The sequence below is a fragment of the Biomphalaria glabrata genome, chromosome 2 (genome assembly GCF_947242115.1).
Source record: "Biomphalaria glabrata chromosome 2, xgBioGlab47.1, whole genome shotgun sequence".
Classification (NCBI taxonomy): domain Eukaryota; kingdom Metazoa; phylum Mollusca; class Gastropoda; family Planorbidae; genus Biomphalaria; species Biomphalaria glabrata.
In genome coordinates this window covers 25,654,486-25,674,635 of record NC_074712.1, presented here as the reverse complement: position 1 = coordinate 25,674,635, position 20,150 = coordinate 25,654,486, and the positions used below count along the sequence as shown (strand labels likewise).

Here is a 20,150-nt window from a genome sequence, read left to right as displayed (position 1 = left end):
CAGTGAACAAGTTGTCTGTGAGCCAGTTGTCGGTGAGCAAATTGTCAAGTGAACGGAATTGTCGGGTGAACGGAATTGTCGGGTGAACGAATTGTCGGGAACGAAATGTCGGGTGAACGAATTGTCGGGTGAACCCAGTGACTCTTTGCTGTGTTTTGTGAGAAGATGAGACAATGACCCAAGAATTGAAGAATCCGTACGAGAAGCAGTTGGTGAGTTGATAGTTGTGCGGCTGTATGCTGATAGAAGACTCTTGAGTTTCTTCACCTATAAAGAGAAGTTTATGGTTGTAACCTCTGAAGACCTTTTCAGCTGTCATGTATATTTTTAGAAAGCTTATATCAACTCACTGTGTCTGTCTGGTAAGAAGTTTGTATACGTTATTTCTCCGACACCCAATCTCGGATCAAGCTAAAATTTTTGCACAATTATTTTGTATACCTGACAACATAAGAATCAATTTAAAAAAAGACAACTAATTAACTATTGGTAATTTATTATTTTGTTTGTTTTTTTCAAACAAGGGAAAGAAATTGTACTTAGCTGAAGTGGTGGAATAAGCTGAATTAGTCCCTTTTATAGTTTGCCACTTTAAAGTAAGTTTGAAACAAACAATACATAATTATATAATCTTCTCTAGTCATAAGTACCTGACTAGCATAGTGGTTGGCACGTTGGCCTGTGGAAGCGTGAGACACGCGTTCAATTCAGGTCATTTCCACTTCTTTTTTTGTTGTTGTTTGTTTTGTAAATGCTTTCAAAACCAATTATGTTAAAAATCCACAAAGATATCTCATTTCTTTCTCCCTACACCCCCCAACTGGTCCAGGGATAGGATCATAGCGTAATGAGAAAGTTAAAAGCATGAAATATGGCGCTGAAAAAAAACAACATTGGTAAAAATATTTTTAATCACACAGAGTTATTGTTGTTGGTGTAGATCTATAACAAATTTAATTACATGACTGATCCTAACTAATTGAACTAATTCAAATTTCATTTTTTACTAGTATTTAGATTTTGATGTGTATACAACTTGTTCTAACTATTTAGGCCTATCATATTACGATTAGAGGTTCATTGTCCACTCAACTTTAATGGGTACCTGACATTAGTTGGGGAAAAGAAAAGGCTGTTGGTCGTTGTGCTGGCCACATGACACCCTTAGAGGACTACACAATTGAACATACTACGTCTACGGGATACTCCCGCCTGTAGGCTCTAATTATCAAATAATTAATTAATAGACTTTCAAGAACATTTCTAGATCTAGATTAATAGGCCTAGCATTAAAATTGTATATAAAATATATATATTTACATACATTCGCTGAACCAGATTTGTAAAAACTTATTTTGTCGATATTTAACTTGTTCGTACGTTCTTTTTCCTTTGTCTGTTCAAGCGCGTTCTTACAGTAAAACGTGACGTCAGCGGAAAAGTGAAAACAAAATTCTCTTACAAACAAAAAATGGTTGAAGCCTTATAAAGTATAAAGTTAATAAAAGAATTCGGCATACCACCATAATATGTTCAGAATAGTTCATCTGGATTTCCAATTCCTGGTAAGGCTGCAAGGTTTTGAAAAAAACAAAACATAGATTAGATCTTAGGAAGTTTGTATGAGTCTTAGACTCTGCCACTGTATACTATAGTTACTTACCTAAATCCAAATGAAGAATGTTGCTCTAGATCTAGATATACCTCTAGCTAGATTTACATCTAGAGCTAGAGTTCAATCCATATCTAGAGCTGTATCTAGATCTATATTTATTTAAACTGTGAAAAGCCAATCATCTAACGGAGATTCTAAAAATAAAAGTCACCGCAAACAGATCTAGTCTATAGATCACAGTGGCTGCTGACTTTGCTTAGAGGCTTAGATATTAACTCATAATTGGCTTCATTACTGTAACAACAAAAAGGACTACATAACTGACAAAAAAAAATAGATGTCAGATAGATAGATAGCTAGACAGACAGACAGATAGATAGATAGATAGATAGATAGATAGATAGATAGATAGATATTTGTATATGTTCTACATTAAAGCTGAAGGACAAAAGTGAGACGTCCATGTCTACATAAGAACAAGTGTCATGATTGGCTGGGCTATCAAATTACTTTACATAGTTTGTTGGTTTCATGCAGGTAAGTCAATGTGTCTAGACTCTAGAGGAAGAGACGTTTTGTGTTGTCACGTACAGAGCTCTAAAACAAACAAATGCTATTAACAACAATTCAGTGAGGTGTCGCCCATGTAAATGGGGTACTATGCTAAGCCACCAGGAGTCTGTAATCAGGTTTTGTTGTTGTTGTTTTACTTTTTTTTTTTTTTCAAAATGGCGCTGCACTGTGGCGACATGCAATTTGTGCTTTCATTATTCATTATTATTTCTTTGCTGGATGTATATTGAATGTTCTTTTGTAATCAGTTATGCATATGAAGACTTCTGTTTTCAAGGTGGGCTCTACAATGAGTTTTTACATTACACGTTTTACTAGATGTGTTCAACTTTGGTTATTCGGTTAGAAATAAGAAAGAAGAAAAATGGCACATATAAATTGTCTCTACCCTTCCTCTATTAGTACAAGGAAAAGAGGGAAAAAAGGAGGACTACGGCAAAGGCTGAGAAGAAGAGGTTTTCGTCCACCACTTCCTACGATTGTTCTAGCTAACGTTTCGCTCAATAAGAAATAAAGTGGATGAGTTATGTGCCCATGTACGCTACGACCACGTTTTTAGGGAAAGTTGTCTATTGGCATTTACTGAGACATGGTTAGAGGAGGATGACAAGGACAACCTGATTGCTATTGATGGTTTCTCTTGCGTGAGATCTGACAGAACGGCTGAGTCTAAGAAGAAGGGGGCTGTGTGTGTACATCAACTTCAAATACTGTACCAACTACACGGTTAAAAAGAGAATGTGCTGTCCGGATCTAGAACTACTGGCGCTCTCATTGAGACCTTTTTACTTGCCATGAGACTTTGGTGTTATTTACATAGTCCTGTTTATGTTCCGCCTTCAGCCAAGACGGAAGTTGCAGCTGTAATCATCGCTGACGTAGTGCATGAGTTTCAGACAAGATTACCGGACGCACCAGTAGTTATACTGGGTGATTTTAATAAATGCACCTTGAAGATTGACCTACCCACCTTCTATCAACACATCTTATGTACGACAAGAGAGAACAAAACTCTGGACTTATGTTACTGTAACATCAAAGGAGCATTCACATCTCGTGAAAAGCCACCACTAGGATCATCGGACCACAAAATACAACTGCTGCCTACTTACCGCACGAAACTTAAAGAAGGAAAAATCATTCAAAAAAACGTTCAAGAATGGACTCAAGACAATATTCTTAAACTACAGGGATGTCTAGACTGCACTGACTGGAATTTGTTTAAAGAGACCACTTCAAATCTGGAAGAATGGGTCGACGCAGTGACAAATTACATCAAATTCTGTGAAAACATGTGTTTCAGTACTAAGAACATCAAGATATACCCCAACAATAAACCATGGGTGACTGCAAAAATAAAACGGGAAATAATCAAAAAGAAAAGAGCATATATGAGTGGCGATGGACAGACAAGGAAAAGAGCTCAACGAAATCTCAACGTCGTTCTTGAGGAAGGGAGGAGAAACACCAAGCTGGAAGACTCGATTAAGACAAGTGACATGAGACAGGCGTGGGGCATCATGAACAAAATAGCAGGAGCACAAGTCAAAATTAAAAATAATCTTGCTACAAGAGACGAAAAAACATTGGCCAACGAGTTAAATGATTTCTATTGTCGCTTCGACACGAAAGATTTTAATTATCTAAGACTCAAAGCCCTTGAGGATGTCAATGTTAACAACTGTTTAGAATTAGCGATTACTAAAGAGCAAGTTTGTAACATTTTCAAAAACGTCAACCCAATGAAAGCTGGTGGGCCTGATGGAATAAAAAGGCGAATCTTAAAAGAATGTGCTGAACAACTAGCTGAACCTTTCCAAGATATTTTTTCTACTTCATTACTAAACCATGAGATACCACCTGTGTGGAAGTCATCTATAATTGTACCTGTGCCAAAGGTTTCCAAACCGAAAGAAATGAATGACTATAGACCTGTTTCACTTACTTCCATTGTGTCTAAATGTTTAGAAAAATTGGTTAAAATGTTTCTTCTGAATGATCTTTGTAATAAGTTAGACCCTTTACAATTTGCTTACCAAAAGGGTAAAGGTGTAGACGATGCCATCCTAAATATTTTAAATTGTGTCAACAAACATCTGGACTTACCGAACATTTATGTAAGATTATTCTTTATTGATTTCTCATCAGCTTTTAACACTATACAACTTCATTTACTCATTGAAAAGATGAAAGCGTTGAAGATTAGTCCATACATAATACTATGGGCTAATGAATTTTTGACCCAGAGATCTCAGAGGGTTAGGGTAAACAATGTTATATCAAATGAACGCATAGTTAACACAGGGGCGCCCCAGGGGCTGTGACATCGCCATTGTGGTTCATTTTGTACACCAATGATTTTCAATCTGATAGTCCTTTTTGCTCCTTCACAAAATTCGCTGATGGTGCGGCTCTTCTTGCCCTACTCTCAGAGAGCTCAGACGTAAATGAGTATTTCAGAGAAATAGAACACATTGAAAAATAATGTAAAGATAATTTTTTATTATTAAATGTAAAAAAAAACAAAGAAATGATAATCGATTTTCGTAGGGAAAAGAAGGAAAATGATATTGTTTCTGTAGCTGGAGAGACTATTGAAATTGTGCAAACCTTTAAATACCTTGGTACTATCCTAGACAATAAACTAAATTTTACTGCAAATACTGATTATATCAGCAAAAAAGGGCAGCAAAGATTACGATTACTAAGAAAACTGTCCTCGTTTAATGTTAGCGAAAAGGCCTTGGCTATGTTTTATCACGCTCATATCTGCAATATTTTAAGTTTCAATATCACTGCCTGGTATGGCAATCTGAGCATTAAAAATAAAAATAAACTTTATAGAATCCTAAATGCTGCTGGTAAAAATCATTGGCAAAAAACAAACCCCGTTTGGGCAGTTGTTTGAGACAAACATCTATAAAAAGGCTAACAAGATCCTCGAAATAAAAAATCACCCTTTGTGTCAGGATTTTGTGATTTTACCATCACAAAAGAGATACAAGACACCGATAGCAAAGACAAACAGACACAAACACTCTTTTGTTCCCCTGGCAATCAAATCATTAAATAAGAACAATCTGGTATAAACTTTGTCACATGTAAATTATGAGTGAGTCTGGTGTGAATGTACACTTTGGTTTCTTATAGTTATAATGTTTTTTGTTTGATGTAATGCACAAATTGTAAGACAAATTTCCATACGACAATAAAGATTATTATTATTATTATTATTATTATTATTATTACTTCAACATATTTGTTTTAGAAGTAAGGAAAAACGCCGTCGAGAAAAATGCAAATCACCAACTTCAAACTGTAGCTAAGCGCCAAACGACCAATACTACACTAGATAGACATTAGCGAGACAAATGATTCTGGAAGACCTCAACTCTAACCTGCAACGTCACAACCTGTGGGCAGTTTCGAGACCATTTTATAACGATTGGTCTCGGCAGTTTAGACCAATAGCGGTTTAATTTTTATGCAGAAATCACAGTTTGTGAAAAATATTAGTCAGTTATATATGTATAATATATGCTAATTATTTACATATTAACCCATTTTTTATTATATCGTTTCAGCGCCCCCCCCCCCAAACCCTACTACTTGTTATAATTATACCCATTTGTAAGTCACATTTTGTGTTGCCAGGTTGGAGCGTTAGAAGGGCGGTAAATGTTTTGTCCCCCCAACACAGGCCATTTCCTGAGGGCGGGGTTTCGGGGTATTTTAGTGGAGAAATTACATGATTTGTAGAGCTGGGTGGACTCAGAGGCGCCCAAAGATCGCGAAATTTAAAATCCCAGTCTTCACCAGGATTCTAAACCGAGACCCCATAAGCCAAGCGCTTTACCGTTCAGCCACCTCGCCTTTAGCGTCTTTTAATTATTATTTGGTATCTACACAATAATCTTTTTTTAAAATTATTATTTGGTATCTACACAATAATCTTTTTTTAAAATTATTATTTGGTATCTACACAATAATCTTTTTTTACATTATTATTTGGTATCTACACAATAATCTTTTTATTAATTATTATTTGGTATCTACACAATAATCTTTTTTTTTTACATTATTATTTGGTATCTACACAATAATCTTTTTTTTTACATTATTATTTGGTATCTACACAATAATCTTTTTTTTTACATTATTATTTGGTATCTACACAATAATCTTTTTTTTACATTATTATTTGGTATCTACACAATAATCTTTTTTTTTTATTATTATTATTTGGTATCTACACAATAATCTTTTTTTTACATTATTATTTGGTATCTACACAATAATCTTTTTTTTACATTATAATTTGGTATCTACACAATTATCTTTTTTTAAAATTATTTTTTACATTATTATTTGGTATCTACACAAAAATCTTTTTTTACATTATTATTTGGTATCTACACAATTATCTTTTTTTTTTAATTATTATTTGGTATCTACACAATTATCTTTTTTAAAAATTATTATTTGGTATCTACACATTTATCTATTTTTTTTAATTATTATTTGGTATCTACACATTTATCTTTTTTTTAAATTATTATTTGATATCTACACAATTATCTTTTTTATTATTATTTTTTTGGAATCTACACAACTATCTTTTCCTTATAATTACTTTTTGGTATCTACACAATTATCTTTTTTTTTTTAACTATTATTTGGTGTGTACACAATTACCTTTTTTTAAAATTATTATTTGATATCTACACAATTATCTTTTTTTTTCCAAATTAGGCATAATCTTATTAATCTAATGAAACCTGATTTACTTGTCACTTACTTGTATTAGTATTTCTTTAGTATACGTTACATATTTGAATATTTGGGCTTCAGGAGAAGCTGATTATGCAGGAGGTTGTAGCTCTCCCTGAGACCCTCTAGCAGTCCCCGGTTGTAAGCCCCACCCCAGCTCGCCACTGAGGACTATAAGTGATAGGTCAATGAATCAGTCTGGGCTATCACTGCTGAGACATAAATGTTGAATATGTCCCATGTCGACTTTTTTTTTTTTTACAATACCTCTATTGAAGTCACACATTTGGAGTGGGCCTGGAATCTTCTGAAATTTGACAGTTGATGTATATCGTTGGGAACAAAATTACGGGCACGATATGGCCTAAATTGTGCCATTGTGCCAAAAACTCAAACTTGTTTTTAACACTGGGGAAAACTCTAGTTTCACTTTTTTCAAAGTATATACTTTTTCAAAGTATAAAAAATAATAATTTAAATTTGGCTAGAGTCACTTCATCCCCGGTCATTTCATCCCCGGTCACTTCATCCCCCGGTCATTTCATCCCCTGGTCACTTCATCCCCCGGTCACTTCATCCCCTGATATTTTCATCATCTGATAATTTTATCTAACAAATTGTAATTTTAAAAAGCATTAAATGAGCAATTTTTAATGTATTCCTTTTTTATTTAAATGACAGAGAGAGAGAGAAAGAGATAGATATAGAGAGAGAGAGAATCACACCCTAAATATACATGCAAAATTATTTCCAATAAGCACTCAATTAATTTTAAGGCTATAGGAACCTCATCATGATGGGCATTTATGTTCACATAAATATAGGCCCACCAGTTTCGATATCTAAAGTGAATATCAATAAACAAAATACATAATTACATATACATGCAGAAATGAAATATCGATAGAAATAAAGTCCTATAACACAATTTGTAACTTTAATGTTTATAAGGAAGTCCGCCTTTATTAGAAAAAAATAAAACCTTATTACAAGGCTAAAAATGACTCGCCCATTTTCAAGAAAGAGCGATTGAAAAATTAAATAAAGTGAAACATGGTCGTACTTTCACCACAGCTTGGCCTTTGATGATAAGTTATCAGCGGCACGGTCATAATTATTCTAATCGCACTTCTATCTCTCAAAAGATTTCCACTACTTGCACCACACATTGGCCTTTGATGATGAGTTATCAGCGGCAAGGTCATAATTATTCTAATCGCACTTCTATCTCTCAAAAGATTCCCACTACTTGCACTACACCTTGGCCTTTGATGATAAGTTATCAGCGGCACGGTCATAATTATTCTAATCGCACTTCTATCTTTCAAAAGATTCCCACTACTTGCACCACACCTTGGTCTTTAATCATTACGCTATAGATAAGTACACATCCAGATTTACCATATAATATTAGATCTCTCATTAAGAATACAAAGTGGAAGAGGAAACACTATAAACGCATTAGTAATAAGTCATAAAATGTAAAAAGAAAGCATTCTACATAATCATATTTATATATAAAATATTTAATTGGGGATGAAATGACCGGGGGATGAAGTGACCGGGGGATGAAGTGACCAGGGGATGAAATGACCAGGGGATGAAATGACCGGGGATGAAGTGACCGGGGATGAAATGACGGGGGATGAAGTGACCGGGGATGAAGTGACCGGGAACCGAAAATAATTATCTTGAACAGACCATACGTCTTCGGGTATTTCCACATATTCGTTAATGCACAGGAACATTATGCGCACCGTCGTCTAAGTCTACTTCTAAAGGCCCATCATAAGAATAGTATCAAGTCTAGACTGTCTAGTAGATTTACACATTCGCTTAGCCAGGATTTTTTGTTCCGCTAGGGTAAGGAGAAAATAATCGCTGTATAAATTGAATATAGGAGGAATTGTATTTCTTTTAAATAGTACCTGGATGACCGATCCTAGCTCGGTTAAATAATTTCCTAAGTCATTTTGGGAATATTTTTGTAATTACGAAAATGAACGATCATATAAATACTACTAATCTGAAGAGTTACATTTAGTGTTCTGTTAGTTCTAAATGTAATTATACATGGCGATTAAATATAAAGTCTCTTAAGTCCTTCTATAGTCTAGACAAACCACAGCTCACATCCGTCTTATAGTTTTACAATCCATTTTTTGTGTAAAACTATTGTAGGTCTACTATTACTGGCTTAGAAGAAATTCTTTGCAGTTTGTAACTTCTTAGATGGTTGCGTTCAGACATTTAATTATGGAATTAGTATATTCATTATGGCTTTAGTACGAAACATCAAGTGACGCAAATCTCTACGTTATAGGGTAAAACAGGCACTTTGTGACAAAGTAAAATGGCGCATTTTTTTCTTAATAGACTTAAATCATTGCATTAGTTTTCTAAAGAAACGTTTCCATGGGACACCTCTGTTACGCCAAACAATATGCTCGTTACCCATACGGGATACGTGCCCTGCCCAGCCTGACGGTTGGACTATAAGAAGTTCATACCATCCATCCATCCCAGTGGTGCTACAGCCCGTGGAGGGATATGGCCTGCTTATACACATCCCTCCATTCAGATCTCAACTGGGCCTTCCATCTCCAAGCCCTAACCCCAAGCTTTTTACCGAGGTGTATAGTTAAATAAAAAGAGGCTGCAGCGTACGCAAACTCGTTGGCCGCTGGCTAGATATCATGTTCAGTGTGAGCACGTAAGGCGTAGAGAAGCTGTGTTATGACCATTTCCTTTGTTTTGGTACGGGACAGTAGACACAAAGCACGAACTTATGGTAATAATTCAACAGCAAAAAAAATAATAATAAGGCTTGTCTTCGATTCCTAAGATTAATGAGGATTGCAGTATTTCCCGTGGCTACGCAGCCCCTGCTGTGACCTACAAATTTTGCCACATCCAGGGCAAGCATAACCATTGTCAAACAGTGGTCGATTAAGATTTTCTTTTCGCGTCTGCCTCTGTTCTAAGATTTTCTTTGGTCTCAAATGTGTATCCGGGGCTTTGAATAGAGGTAATTCTTTAAGTCCGTCAGTTACGCTGGACAGAGCGGTATCCTGTATGGAAGACGAATCTCAGACGAACACATGCCAAAGTCTTTTTTTGGTGAGCTAAAAAAGTGGACGACGTAATACCGAAACGCTTAAAAGACCAGTTTAGGCGCCAACTTGCTTTAGCTGAAATAGAACAGCTGAAGGTCACCAGCAAAATAAACAACAAAGTACAAGGTATCTACACCGCTCTAGGCAATTCAAATGTTATCAATTTATAAAGCCTTCAAAACACAATAACTAATCGTACATTGGCACATTTAATTTCATTACTTCTCTTTCATAGTTCTATAATAAATCAATCTACAGTAAGATGGTGTGCAAATGTTTAATTAGGTCTATTGATCCTTGAGAACTCGTTCTTGTTTGCAAAGAAATATTTTAGTGTACTGCGGTAAGCCTAGTGACGTAGGCAGCGTTTTTCCCGTTCACGTCACGGAAAATTTTCATTCATAAAACATTCTAGCCAAAATTAATTTTTCGATAATGAGGCATTTTCAAACCGATATAACGGTCGACCTCGAGTTTTCCCGATGTGGCCAATGAGTTGAGAATTTTTTTCTCACTATTATGCACATACCGTGAACTTTTAAAGAAAATCGTTAGAGCCGTTTTCGAAATAAAATTTATATATATATAAATATATATACATACATACATACATACAAGAATTGCTCGCTTAAGAGTATAGGATTTTAAAAAATAATATCAGGTGACCGAGCCTCGCTCGGATGAATAATTTGTTAAGGAAGGATATATACCCGAAGTCATTTTGAGAATATTTTTGTACCAGGTGGCCGAACCTCGCTCTGTTAAATAATTTCGGAAGGTTATATACCCGAAGTCATTTTGGGAATATTCTTGTAATTACGAAAATGAACGATCGGATAAAGACTACTAATCTGAAGAGTTGTTTTAGTGTTCTGTTAGTTCTAATTGTAGGGCTAATTGTACATGTCGATTAAATTTAAAGTCTTTTAAGTCCTCCTACAGTCTAGACAAACTACAGCTCACGTCCGTCTTATAGTTTTACAATCCATCTTTTGCGTAAAACTATTGTAGGCTTACTATTATTGGCTTGGAAGAAAGTCTTTGCAGTGTAACTTCTCTACGTTATAGGGTAAAACATGCACTTAGTGACAAAGTAAAATGGCGCATTTTTTCTTATTAGACTTAAATCATGGCATTAGTTTTCTAAAGAAACGTTTCCGTGGGGCACCTCTGTTACGCCAAACAATATGCTCGTTACCCATACGGGTTACGTGCCCTGCCCAGCCTGACTGTCGGACTATAGGAAGTTCATACCGGCTTTTGCCATCCATCCATCCTAGTGGTGCTATGGCCTGCTTTTACACATCCATCCATTCAGATCTCTCCTGGCCCTAACTCCAAGCTTTTTACCGAGGTTTATAGTTAAATCAAAAGAGGCTGCAGTGTACGCAAACTCGTTGACCGCTAGATGGATATCATGTTTAGTGTGAGCAAGTAAGGCGTAGAGAAGTTGTGTTATGACCATTTCCTTTGTTTTGGTACAGGAGAGGTAGACACTGAAGCATGAACACATGGTAATAATTCACCAGCAAAATAATAATAATAATAAGGCTTGTCTTAGAGTCCGAAAATTAATGAGGATTGCAGCTGTGACCTACATATCTTGCCACATCCAGGGCAAGCATAACCATTGTCCGCGATGCTCGATTAAGATTTTCTTTTAGCGTCTGCGTCTGTCCTCGGCAGCAAATTTTCTTTTGGTCTCAAATGTGTATCCGCGGCCTTTGTATAGAGGGAATTCTTTAAGTCCGACAGTTACGCTGGACAGAGCAGTATCCTGTATGGGAGACGAATCTCAGACGAACGCATGCCAAAGGCAGGATTTTTTGGTGAGCTAAAAAGTGGTCGACGTAACACCGAAACCCTTAAAAGACCAGCTTATGGCGCAAACTTGACTTAGCTGACATAGAAGAGAGCACATGGTTGCATGCAACCTCAGAACGAGACAGCTGGAGGTCACCAGCAAAATAAACAACAAAGTAAAAGGTATCTACACCGCTCTACACAATTAAAGTGTAAACAACTTATTTAGGTGACCTTCAGCTGTTCTATTTCAGTTAAAGCAAGTTGGCGCCTAAGCTGTGTCTTTTAAGCGTTTCGGTATTACGTCGTCCACTTTTTTAGCTCACCAAAAAAAGACTGCCTTTGGCATGCGTTCGTCTGAGATTCGTCTTCCATACAGGATACCGCTCTGTCCAGCGTAACTGACGGACTTAAAGAATTACCTCTATTCAAAGCCCCGGATACACATTTGAGACCAAAGAAAATCTGCTGCCGAGAACAGAGGCAGACGCGAAAAGAAAATCTTAATCGACCACTGTTTGACAATGGTTATGCAAGGCACATGGTTGCATGCAACCTCAGAACGAGACAGCTGGAGGTCACCAGCAAAATAAACAACAAAGTAAAAGGTATCTACACCGCTCTACACAATTAAAGTGTAAACAACTTATTTAGCACTTAAAACACAATAACTAATCATATATCGGCACATTTAATTTCATTACTTTTCTTTCATAGTTCTATAATAAATCAATCTACAGTAAGATGGTGCGCAAATGTTTAATTAGGTCTATTGATCCTTTAAAACTCGTTCTTGTTTGCAAAGAAATATTTTAGTATACTGCGGTAAGCCTAGTGACGTAAACAGCGTTTTTCCCGTTTACGTCATGGAAAATTTTCATTCATAAAACATTCTAGCCAAAATTAATTTTTCGATAATGAGGCATTTTCAAACTGATATAACGGTCGACCTCGAGTTTTCCCGATGTGGCCAATGAGTTGAGAATTTTTTTCTTACTAATATGCACATACCTTGAAATTTTAAAGAAAATCGTTAGAGCCGTTTTCGAAATAAAATTTATATATATATATAAATATAAATATATATACATACATACATACAAGAATTGCTCGCTTAAGAGTATAGGATTTTTCTTGTCTTAATTATATTCAAGATTTTGTATTCACACAGCTCTTCAAATGTGCCAGGAACCGATACCAGCCAATGAAGTGGAAGTGTTGGAGACTTACCAGGCAGGTGGGACTTTAGAATCCATCAGGATTGCACTTAGATTTAACATAACACTTCATTTTTTCATTTACTGTAAAGAATTCTTGGTCTTGACCATTCATTCATTTGCTCACAATAATAATCACACATTCTCCCACTTGCTGTGGACGATAAAATACGAAAATGTAGCCTGTTCTTTCTTAATTTATGACAATTATGCCATTTTCAAGATCGATACCGCAGCGGTTAAATTTACCAAAAATGATTTTTTATTCACGATTTCGATCAACTATAGCCTACATATGAAAGCCGACAATTTAATGTCTAAGTACAATAACAATAATTCCTTCCTTTAGGCAAGTAGAATCAACTTTTGTTTCGTTACTTTCTTTCGTTCAATTTTGTAATTATTATTTCTTCACAGATCTAGACTCTAGATTTGTCATGTAATTCTCTAGGTGTAGATATTTGTTAGAGTGCCTCTCTAGATCTAGAGTAGTTTATGCTATTCGACACCTATAGGCCCAAATTGGAAAGTTTTACTTTGACAGCGAATTATTTTACAATGGTTCGACATAGAAAAGAAAATGACGTATCAAAATCTTCTTTAGTTAAGGGAGAATAAGGATAACTACTTATATTTGTACTCCTAACCTATATTTGTTATTATATTTAAGGTCAAAGAGGCCGTGTGTTTTCATTTAATTCGGACAAATTTGACCCACATTATTTGATTCCTGACACCATAATTTATTTCGGACAGTCTCTGTATTTAGTAGTGATGGGAACTAACTAATTTTTTTTAGTTAAACTAAAACCAAGTTTGAACTAAAAAAAAAGTAATTAAACTTTTAGTTAATCACAAATTGAAAAAATTAGTTAAACTAAACTAAGAAACTTTAGTTAAACTTTTACTAACTATTTTGACCTTTTTTAAGGACGAAACAGCCAAACATGAAAAATATAAAGCACAACCAATCTCTTTAGCAAAATGTAATAAACATTTATTTGTGCACATGAAACAAGATTTAAATGTCTTTATGAGATATATTTTTTGTAGATCTTAATAGAATCACTAGAATGATACTATTATAAAAAGATAAAAAGAAATTAGATAGAAAGAAATTAGAAGTAGCCTAATTGTCCAAGTTCTAATATAAGTTACCTTTAGAAGAAATGATAAAACTGCATGTTGACTCTCTAACTAACTCTAGATTCTAGAATATTCTGGATCTAATATCTTCTACAAACGAAATGATCAGAAATATAATCTGGATCTAGAATTAGATCTATCTACTAGACCTAGATCAAATAATTAATATTTTAATCTAAAAATAATCTAAGAAATACTAGTTACTACTACTACTACTACTACTAGATGTAGATCTAAAATCTAAAGTCTAGTATATATCTTAGTAACTCTAGATCTAGAGATCTTAGATTATAATAATTATGATTATAACTAGACATGGGTATTTAGATCTATATACTCTAGTAGATAATACTAGATCTAGATCTACTAATAGCTCTAGATAGTAGATATAAGTATAATTATAATAGAAGTAGATGTAGATCTAGTGTACATTTAGTTAATTTAGTATTAGATCTAGTATAGTGACGACTATTATTAGTATTACAGTCATTATAGATCTATCATCTATGCATCTTAGGTCTTAGTATAATAAGTAATCTAGATATATCTAGATCTAGACTCTAATTCTAGAATAGTAGAATCTCTAAACTAATAGATCTAGTCTAATAAAGTAAAGTAATATAGATTTTAATTAATAGATCTATAATACTATATTTAATATTATTGACTTATAATTTTAAATTTACATCTAGATCTAAGACTAAGACTACTAAGAGTTAGACTCTACTTAAGACTAAGAGACTAAAATAATTAAATATAGACTATTATGACTATAGATCTAATAGTAGTAATAGACTAATACTAATAGACTAGACTGTCACTAGACGTCACTAGACTTTAACTCTAGATCTATCTAGTAAAAATTTTAAAATAAAAAAGGGTCGACATTTCTTTTAGATCTATAGTAAAGCAAAATTCTTTGCCTGCAGCTATACAGGAACACACTGGTGTTTAATAAAAAAAAAAAGCAACAAAATGTAGATCAATAGAAGCAAGGAATTATCAGGATTTATCAAGCAGCGAAACTTGCTAGAAATATAATGAACACGTTTATTTTTCTCGCCTTTCAAATACCTTGAATTGGCGGGAATAGCTACCATTATAGAGTAAAGGTCAAAAGGCTTTCTAGTGACCTGTGCACCCTCTAGTTTATTCTCCTCTCTATTGTTCATTATATATATTCACCAAATTACATAGATATAAATATTTATTGGTATGTATGTTAAAAAAGTTTGTAAGCTTTGTAATTAAACTTTTTAGTTTGTAACTAAAAAATAATAATTAAACAAGGATTTTAACTAGACTTTTTTTTTAAATTAAACTTTGGCCTTAACTAATTTTTTTTTTAGTTAAACTAAAAGTTTGCAACTTTTTAGTTAACTCTTGCCCATCACTAATATTTAGGCATCAATAAATTCAGATTTTAATTCTATATTTACATTAACTAAATTTTAAGATCCACAGGCATAGCCCCTCACATGAAATCATTAAGATGTTTCCAGATTATGCATAAATACGAACACAAAAAATAAAAATATAAACACACTTATTCTACCAAAATTAGGTCACTGGGATAGTGACTGCTGCACCGACTTTTAGATTTATTTTATGTTTGCATGATTAGATGTGTGTTGAATGTTTGTGCTTTTTTTGTTTATTAATTTAATAAATTTCTAATACAGATGATCTTTTGTAGTATAGTACATGTTAGGATAGCCATTCTTGCCTAACTGAATCCTCTATATTCTCTCTATATAAATCTAGATCTATCTAGTAAGTCTAGCTAGATCTAAGCATTTAACTTCATTCAATGTACCAAGCTCACTCCAAACATTTGCCCATTTATTCTCTATTAAAAAAACAACAACAAACGAACAAATATAATATAAGATCATTTTTATTGATGTCCAAAACTGGCTGTCCGAAATAAATTTTGTTAGAAAATCGTAATTTAATTCGGACACCCTATTAATTTTTTTTTTGTATGGAATTAGACAACTTGGCTTATGAATCAAATAAAACAGCTCCAAAAACAGAATAAAAATTGCTGGGCTCATTAGTATAGACTTAGCCAATCAAAAAAAAAAAAATAGTCTTAACCCTAGGAAGAGGTAAAGTCATCCAGGTAACATAGGAAAAAACAACAACCTGACTAACAAATTTGAAATTCGTTTTTCGTACATAAAAAGATAGCTAAATGGAAGGAAATTGTGTCAGAATCATTGGAAAATGGACAAGCACATTATACAGCGCGCTAGTTTTATAATAAATATTAAAATAATTATTTAATGACCACGAAAACATCGAATGTCCGAATTCATGTAATGTCCGAAATAAATAAACTACTATATCTATGACTGAAAAACTAAAAATAAATATCCAAAGAGTGGACTTAGTTGAGAATAGTGAAATATTTCTTCTTTCAAACTAATCCACGGGGAAGGGGGGGGGCGTTTCATTTGAAACTATTGTGTGTATATGTGGGAGGCATTATAGTGCAGGGAGATGGAAGGCTACCAATGATAGGCCTAAGAAATGTTTGTGCATACTCTATGATAGGGGGGTGCGGGATGAAAGAGAAAAAAAAGGACATAGAGTTTCAGGGCTAGAAAATAATCTGTGTTGGGATGGGGAAGTGTTTTAATTCGGACACTTTTATTGATGGGTTTCAGAGTGCTCCGCGCAAAATAAACATACATACTAACTAATTCATTTTTAGCGTAGCATGGGTTGGAAACGGGACGTTTCGGCACAGGGGACAGTTTAGCTCGAACTATTTTGATCCCATAGTTTATAACCATTCTAGTATTCACCTAAAACTGATACATACCAATGTTTTGTATGTGTGTTTGTCTAACATATTTGTCATGTATAGAACAAGAGATATTTGTATCCATTACTTTTGGTATTTAAGTTTGTTGTGTAAGCATTGTTAAATCACATTAATTATCCTGTGAGTGTGGGTATGAATATTGTCCAAATCAAAGAAAACAATGCTAGAAAAAAATAAGTAATTTTAAGTGAAAGCGAAAATGATTTGTTTAATTTCTAGTAGCTGTTATGTAAAGGGAGAGTGATCCTTAAAGGATTACAGGCACGACATGGCCTAAATTGTGCCGATGTGCCTAAACTCAAAACTCAAACTAGTACCTTCAACTAAAACAAAAAAAGCAAAAACTGATGAATGTCATCCTGTGCGTTTGCACACCTCACTTAGAGTTTACGAGGGTGGGGAAAGGCGTGTTACTACCATGGACCCAGGTAGAAATCTGACCTTTCATACTTTGTAGATTTTACATGTTTCAAATGTTCCCTCAGAATTAATGATTATAACATCCTAACACAAACCCCTCACATAATGGCGGGAGATTGTGGGGGAAGAACCCGGGTATGTTGAGTCCACATGACCAAGCAGCCTTCCAAAGTTCACACTATGTCCATTAATCAATGAATGGGATGTATCATTTATTGCATGTGTATGTGCGTGTTTGTCTTTCATATCATTGCCTTCTTGTGCATGGTTTTTGTATTAAGTGGAACATTTTTATTTCAGAACTGTTTAAGTAATTACGCTAATTTACAAAAAAAAAAACAAAGTGAAGCAATGAAAAAAAAATTAATGCAATTTTTGGGTTACACAAAAAATGGTAAATTAATTATTGTCTGGTATCTCCAGCTTTATATTTAAAGTATGGTCGGTGTTGGTTTTGTTTTTAGTTGTTTCCCTTTATCTGCGTCAAGTGAAGATGTGTCAGCCACATCACTTTATCCAAAAAAATTTTGTGTGTAAATAAAGTTATCTTTTAAAAGTTTTGTAGCTTTTACGGACATTAAACTAATGGCAATACTTTTTTAAAATGTCTTTTGGAAATAGAAAGCAAAGGATGCAATCCTGTGCGCTTGGTAGAGTTCGAATATAATTTGGGGCGGGGGGGGGGGGGGAGAGCATGTCATTACCATGGTCTCAGGTAAAGACACTGACTTGTTATTATTTTTATGAAATAATCAAAACCTTTTTTTTTAAAAAAAAAAACCAATTCGGTGAATGGGGAAAGAACTCTTACAAACATTCTTAAGTGGAATAAAAGTTGTTGTAAAAGCTACGTTTCTTAATTATAGTCAGAATATCTCGCGCCAAAACGTCCACTGCGTCAAAACATCTCGCGCCAAAACTCACGTATCGGTACGGGTATCAGCTAGTTGACTAGTTGAGTATATGTATTTAGTTTAATTATTGTGAATATAAATTATTTAATATTGGTTAGTGGCTAAATCCAGTTGGAAAGTCATAGAAATATTATTTTTCTTTGTAGGTCATTTCTAAGCATTGTGACAGGTGGGGAAATGTGATGTGTGTTTGGCGCGTTTTATGTCTAGGGGATGATTATTTTTAAAGCTATCACACACCAACCTATCAGCATATGAATCGGGAGCAGACACGCAACGAGACAAGCAATGAAAGAAAGATACAAAAGTTAAAAATGAAGAATATTTATTTACTAAATATACATATAAGAATAAAAAGGGGGAGGGTTTGCTTCTATCTCTAAATAATACTAGCTTTAATCATCACTCTTGCATTTAATAAGAGAGTATGTCACTTTGTCCTCTGACTTAGCTGGTTGTCCTGTTGATGTCGCAGCTAGCTGTGTCCTGGCTTGAGGTTCTGCAGCTGGAGGTGGCGCTCTAGCGGATAGAGGGACGCCGGTGATATAGTTCTTGTGGAGTCTCAATCCCCAAAATCTAATATCTGTAGTGGGCACAGTAGGGTTAGGGGGGCGTTTCATTTGAAACTATTGTGTGTATATGTGGGAGGCATTATAGTGCAGGGAGATGGAAGGCTACCAATGATAGGCCTAAGAAATGTTTGTGCATACTCTATGATAGGGGGGTGCGGGATGAAAGAGAAAAAAAAGGACATAGAGTTTCAGGGCTAGAAAATAATCTGTGTTGGGATGGGGAAGTGTTTTAATTCGGACACTTTTATTGATGGGTTTCAGAGTGCTCCGCGCAAAATAAACATACATACTAACTAATTCATTTTTAGCGTAGCATGGGTTGGAAACGGGACGTTTCGGCACAGGGGACAGTTTAGCTCGAACTATTTTGATCCCATAGTTTATAACCATTCTAGTATTCACCTAAAACTGATACATACCAATGTTTTGTATGTGTGTTTGTCTAACATATTTGTCATGTATAGAACAAGAGATATTTGTATCCATTAGTTTTGGTATTTAAGTTTGTTGTGTAAGCATTGTTAAATCACATTAATTATCCTGTGAGTGTGGGTATGAATATTGTCCAAATCAAAGAAAACAATGCTAGAAAAAAATAAGTAATTTTAAGTGAAAGCGAAAATGATTTGTTTAATTTCTAGTAGCTGTTATGTAAAGGGAGAGTGATCCTTAAAGGATTACAGGCACGACATGGCCTAAATTGTGCCGATGTGCCTAAACTCAAAACTCAAACTAGTACCTTCAACTAAAACAAAAAAAGCAAAAACTGATGAATGTCATCCTGTGCGTTTGCACACCTCACTTAGAGTTTACGAGGGTGGGGAAAGGCGTGTTACTACCATGGACCCAGGTAGAAATCTGACCTTTCATACTTTGTAGATTTTACATGTTTCAAATGTTCCCTCAGAATTAATGATTATAACATCCTAACACAAACCCCTCACATAATGGCGGGAGATTGTGGGGGAAGAACCCGGGTATGTTGAGTCCACATGACCAAGCAGCCTTCCAAAGTTCACACTATGTCCATTAATCAATGAATGGGATGTATCATTTATTGCATGTGTATGTGCGTGTTTGTCTTTCATATCATTGCCTTCTTGTGCATGGTTTTTGTATTAAGTGGAACATTTTTATTTCAGAACTGTTTAAGTAATTACGCTAATTTACA

The 20,150-nt window shown here is 34.6% G+C and overlaps 1 protein-coding gene across 3 annotated transcripts in view; it reads left to right on the top strand.

Moving 5' to 3' along the window:
- The first annotated feature begins 1,425 nt into the window (after positions 1-1,425).
- The window catches only part of LOC106078388 (protocadherin-23-like), a 62,398-nt gene continuing 43,673 nt past the window's right edge, over positions 1,426-20,150 (top strand). Inside the window, exons 1-3 of one of the 3 annotated variants that reach the window (XM_056022095.1) lie at positions 1,426-1,565; positions 2,054-2,152; positions 13,049-13,114. In XM_056022095.1, the coding sequence (XP_055878070.1) occupies positions 2,101-2,152; positions 13,049-13,114 (118 nt within the window). In that variant the 5' untranslated portion in view covers positions 1,426-1,565; positions 2,054-2,100. Of the gene's footprint in view, positions 1,566-2,053; positions 2,153-13,045; positions 13,115-13,139; positions 13,444-20,150 lie in introns of those variants that run through there. The other 2 variants (XM_056022098.1, XM_056022097.1) reach the window with 2 other exon arrangements.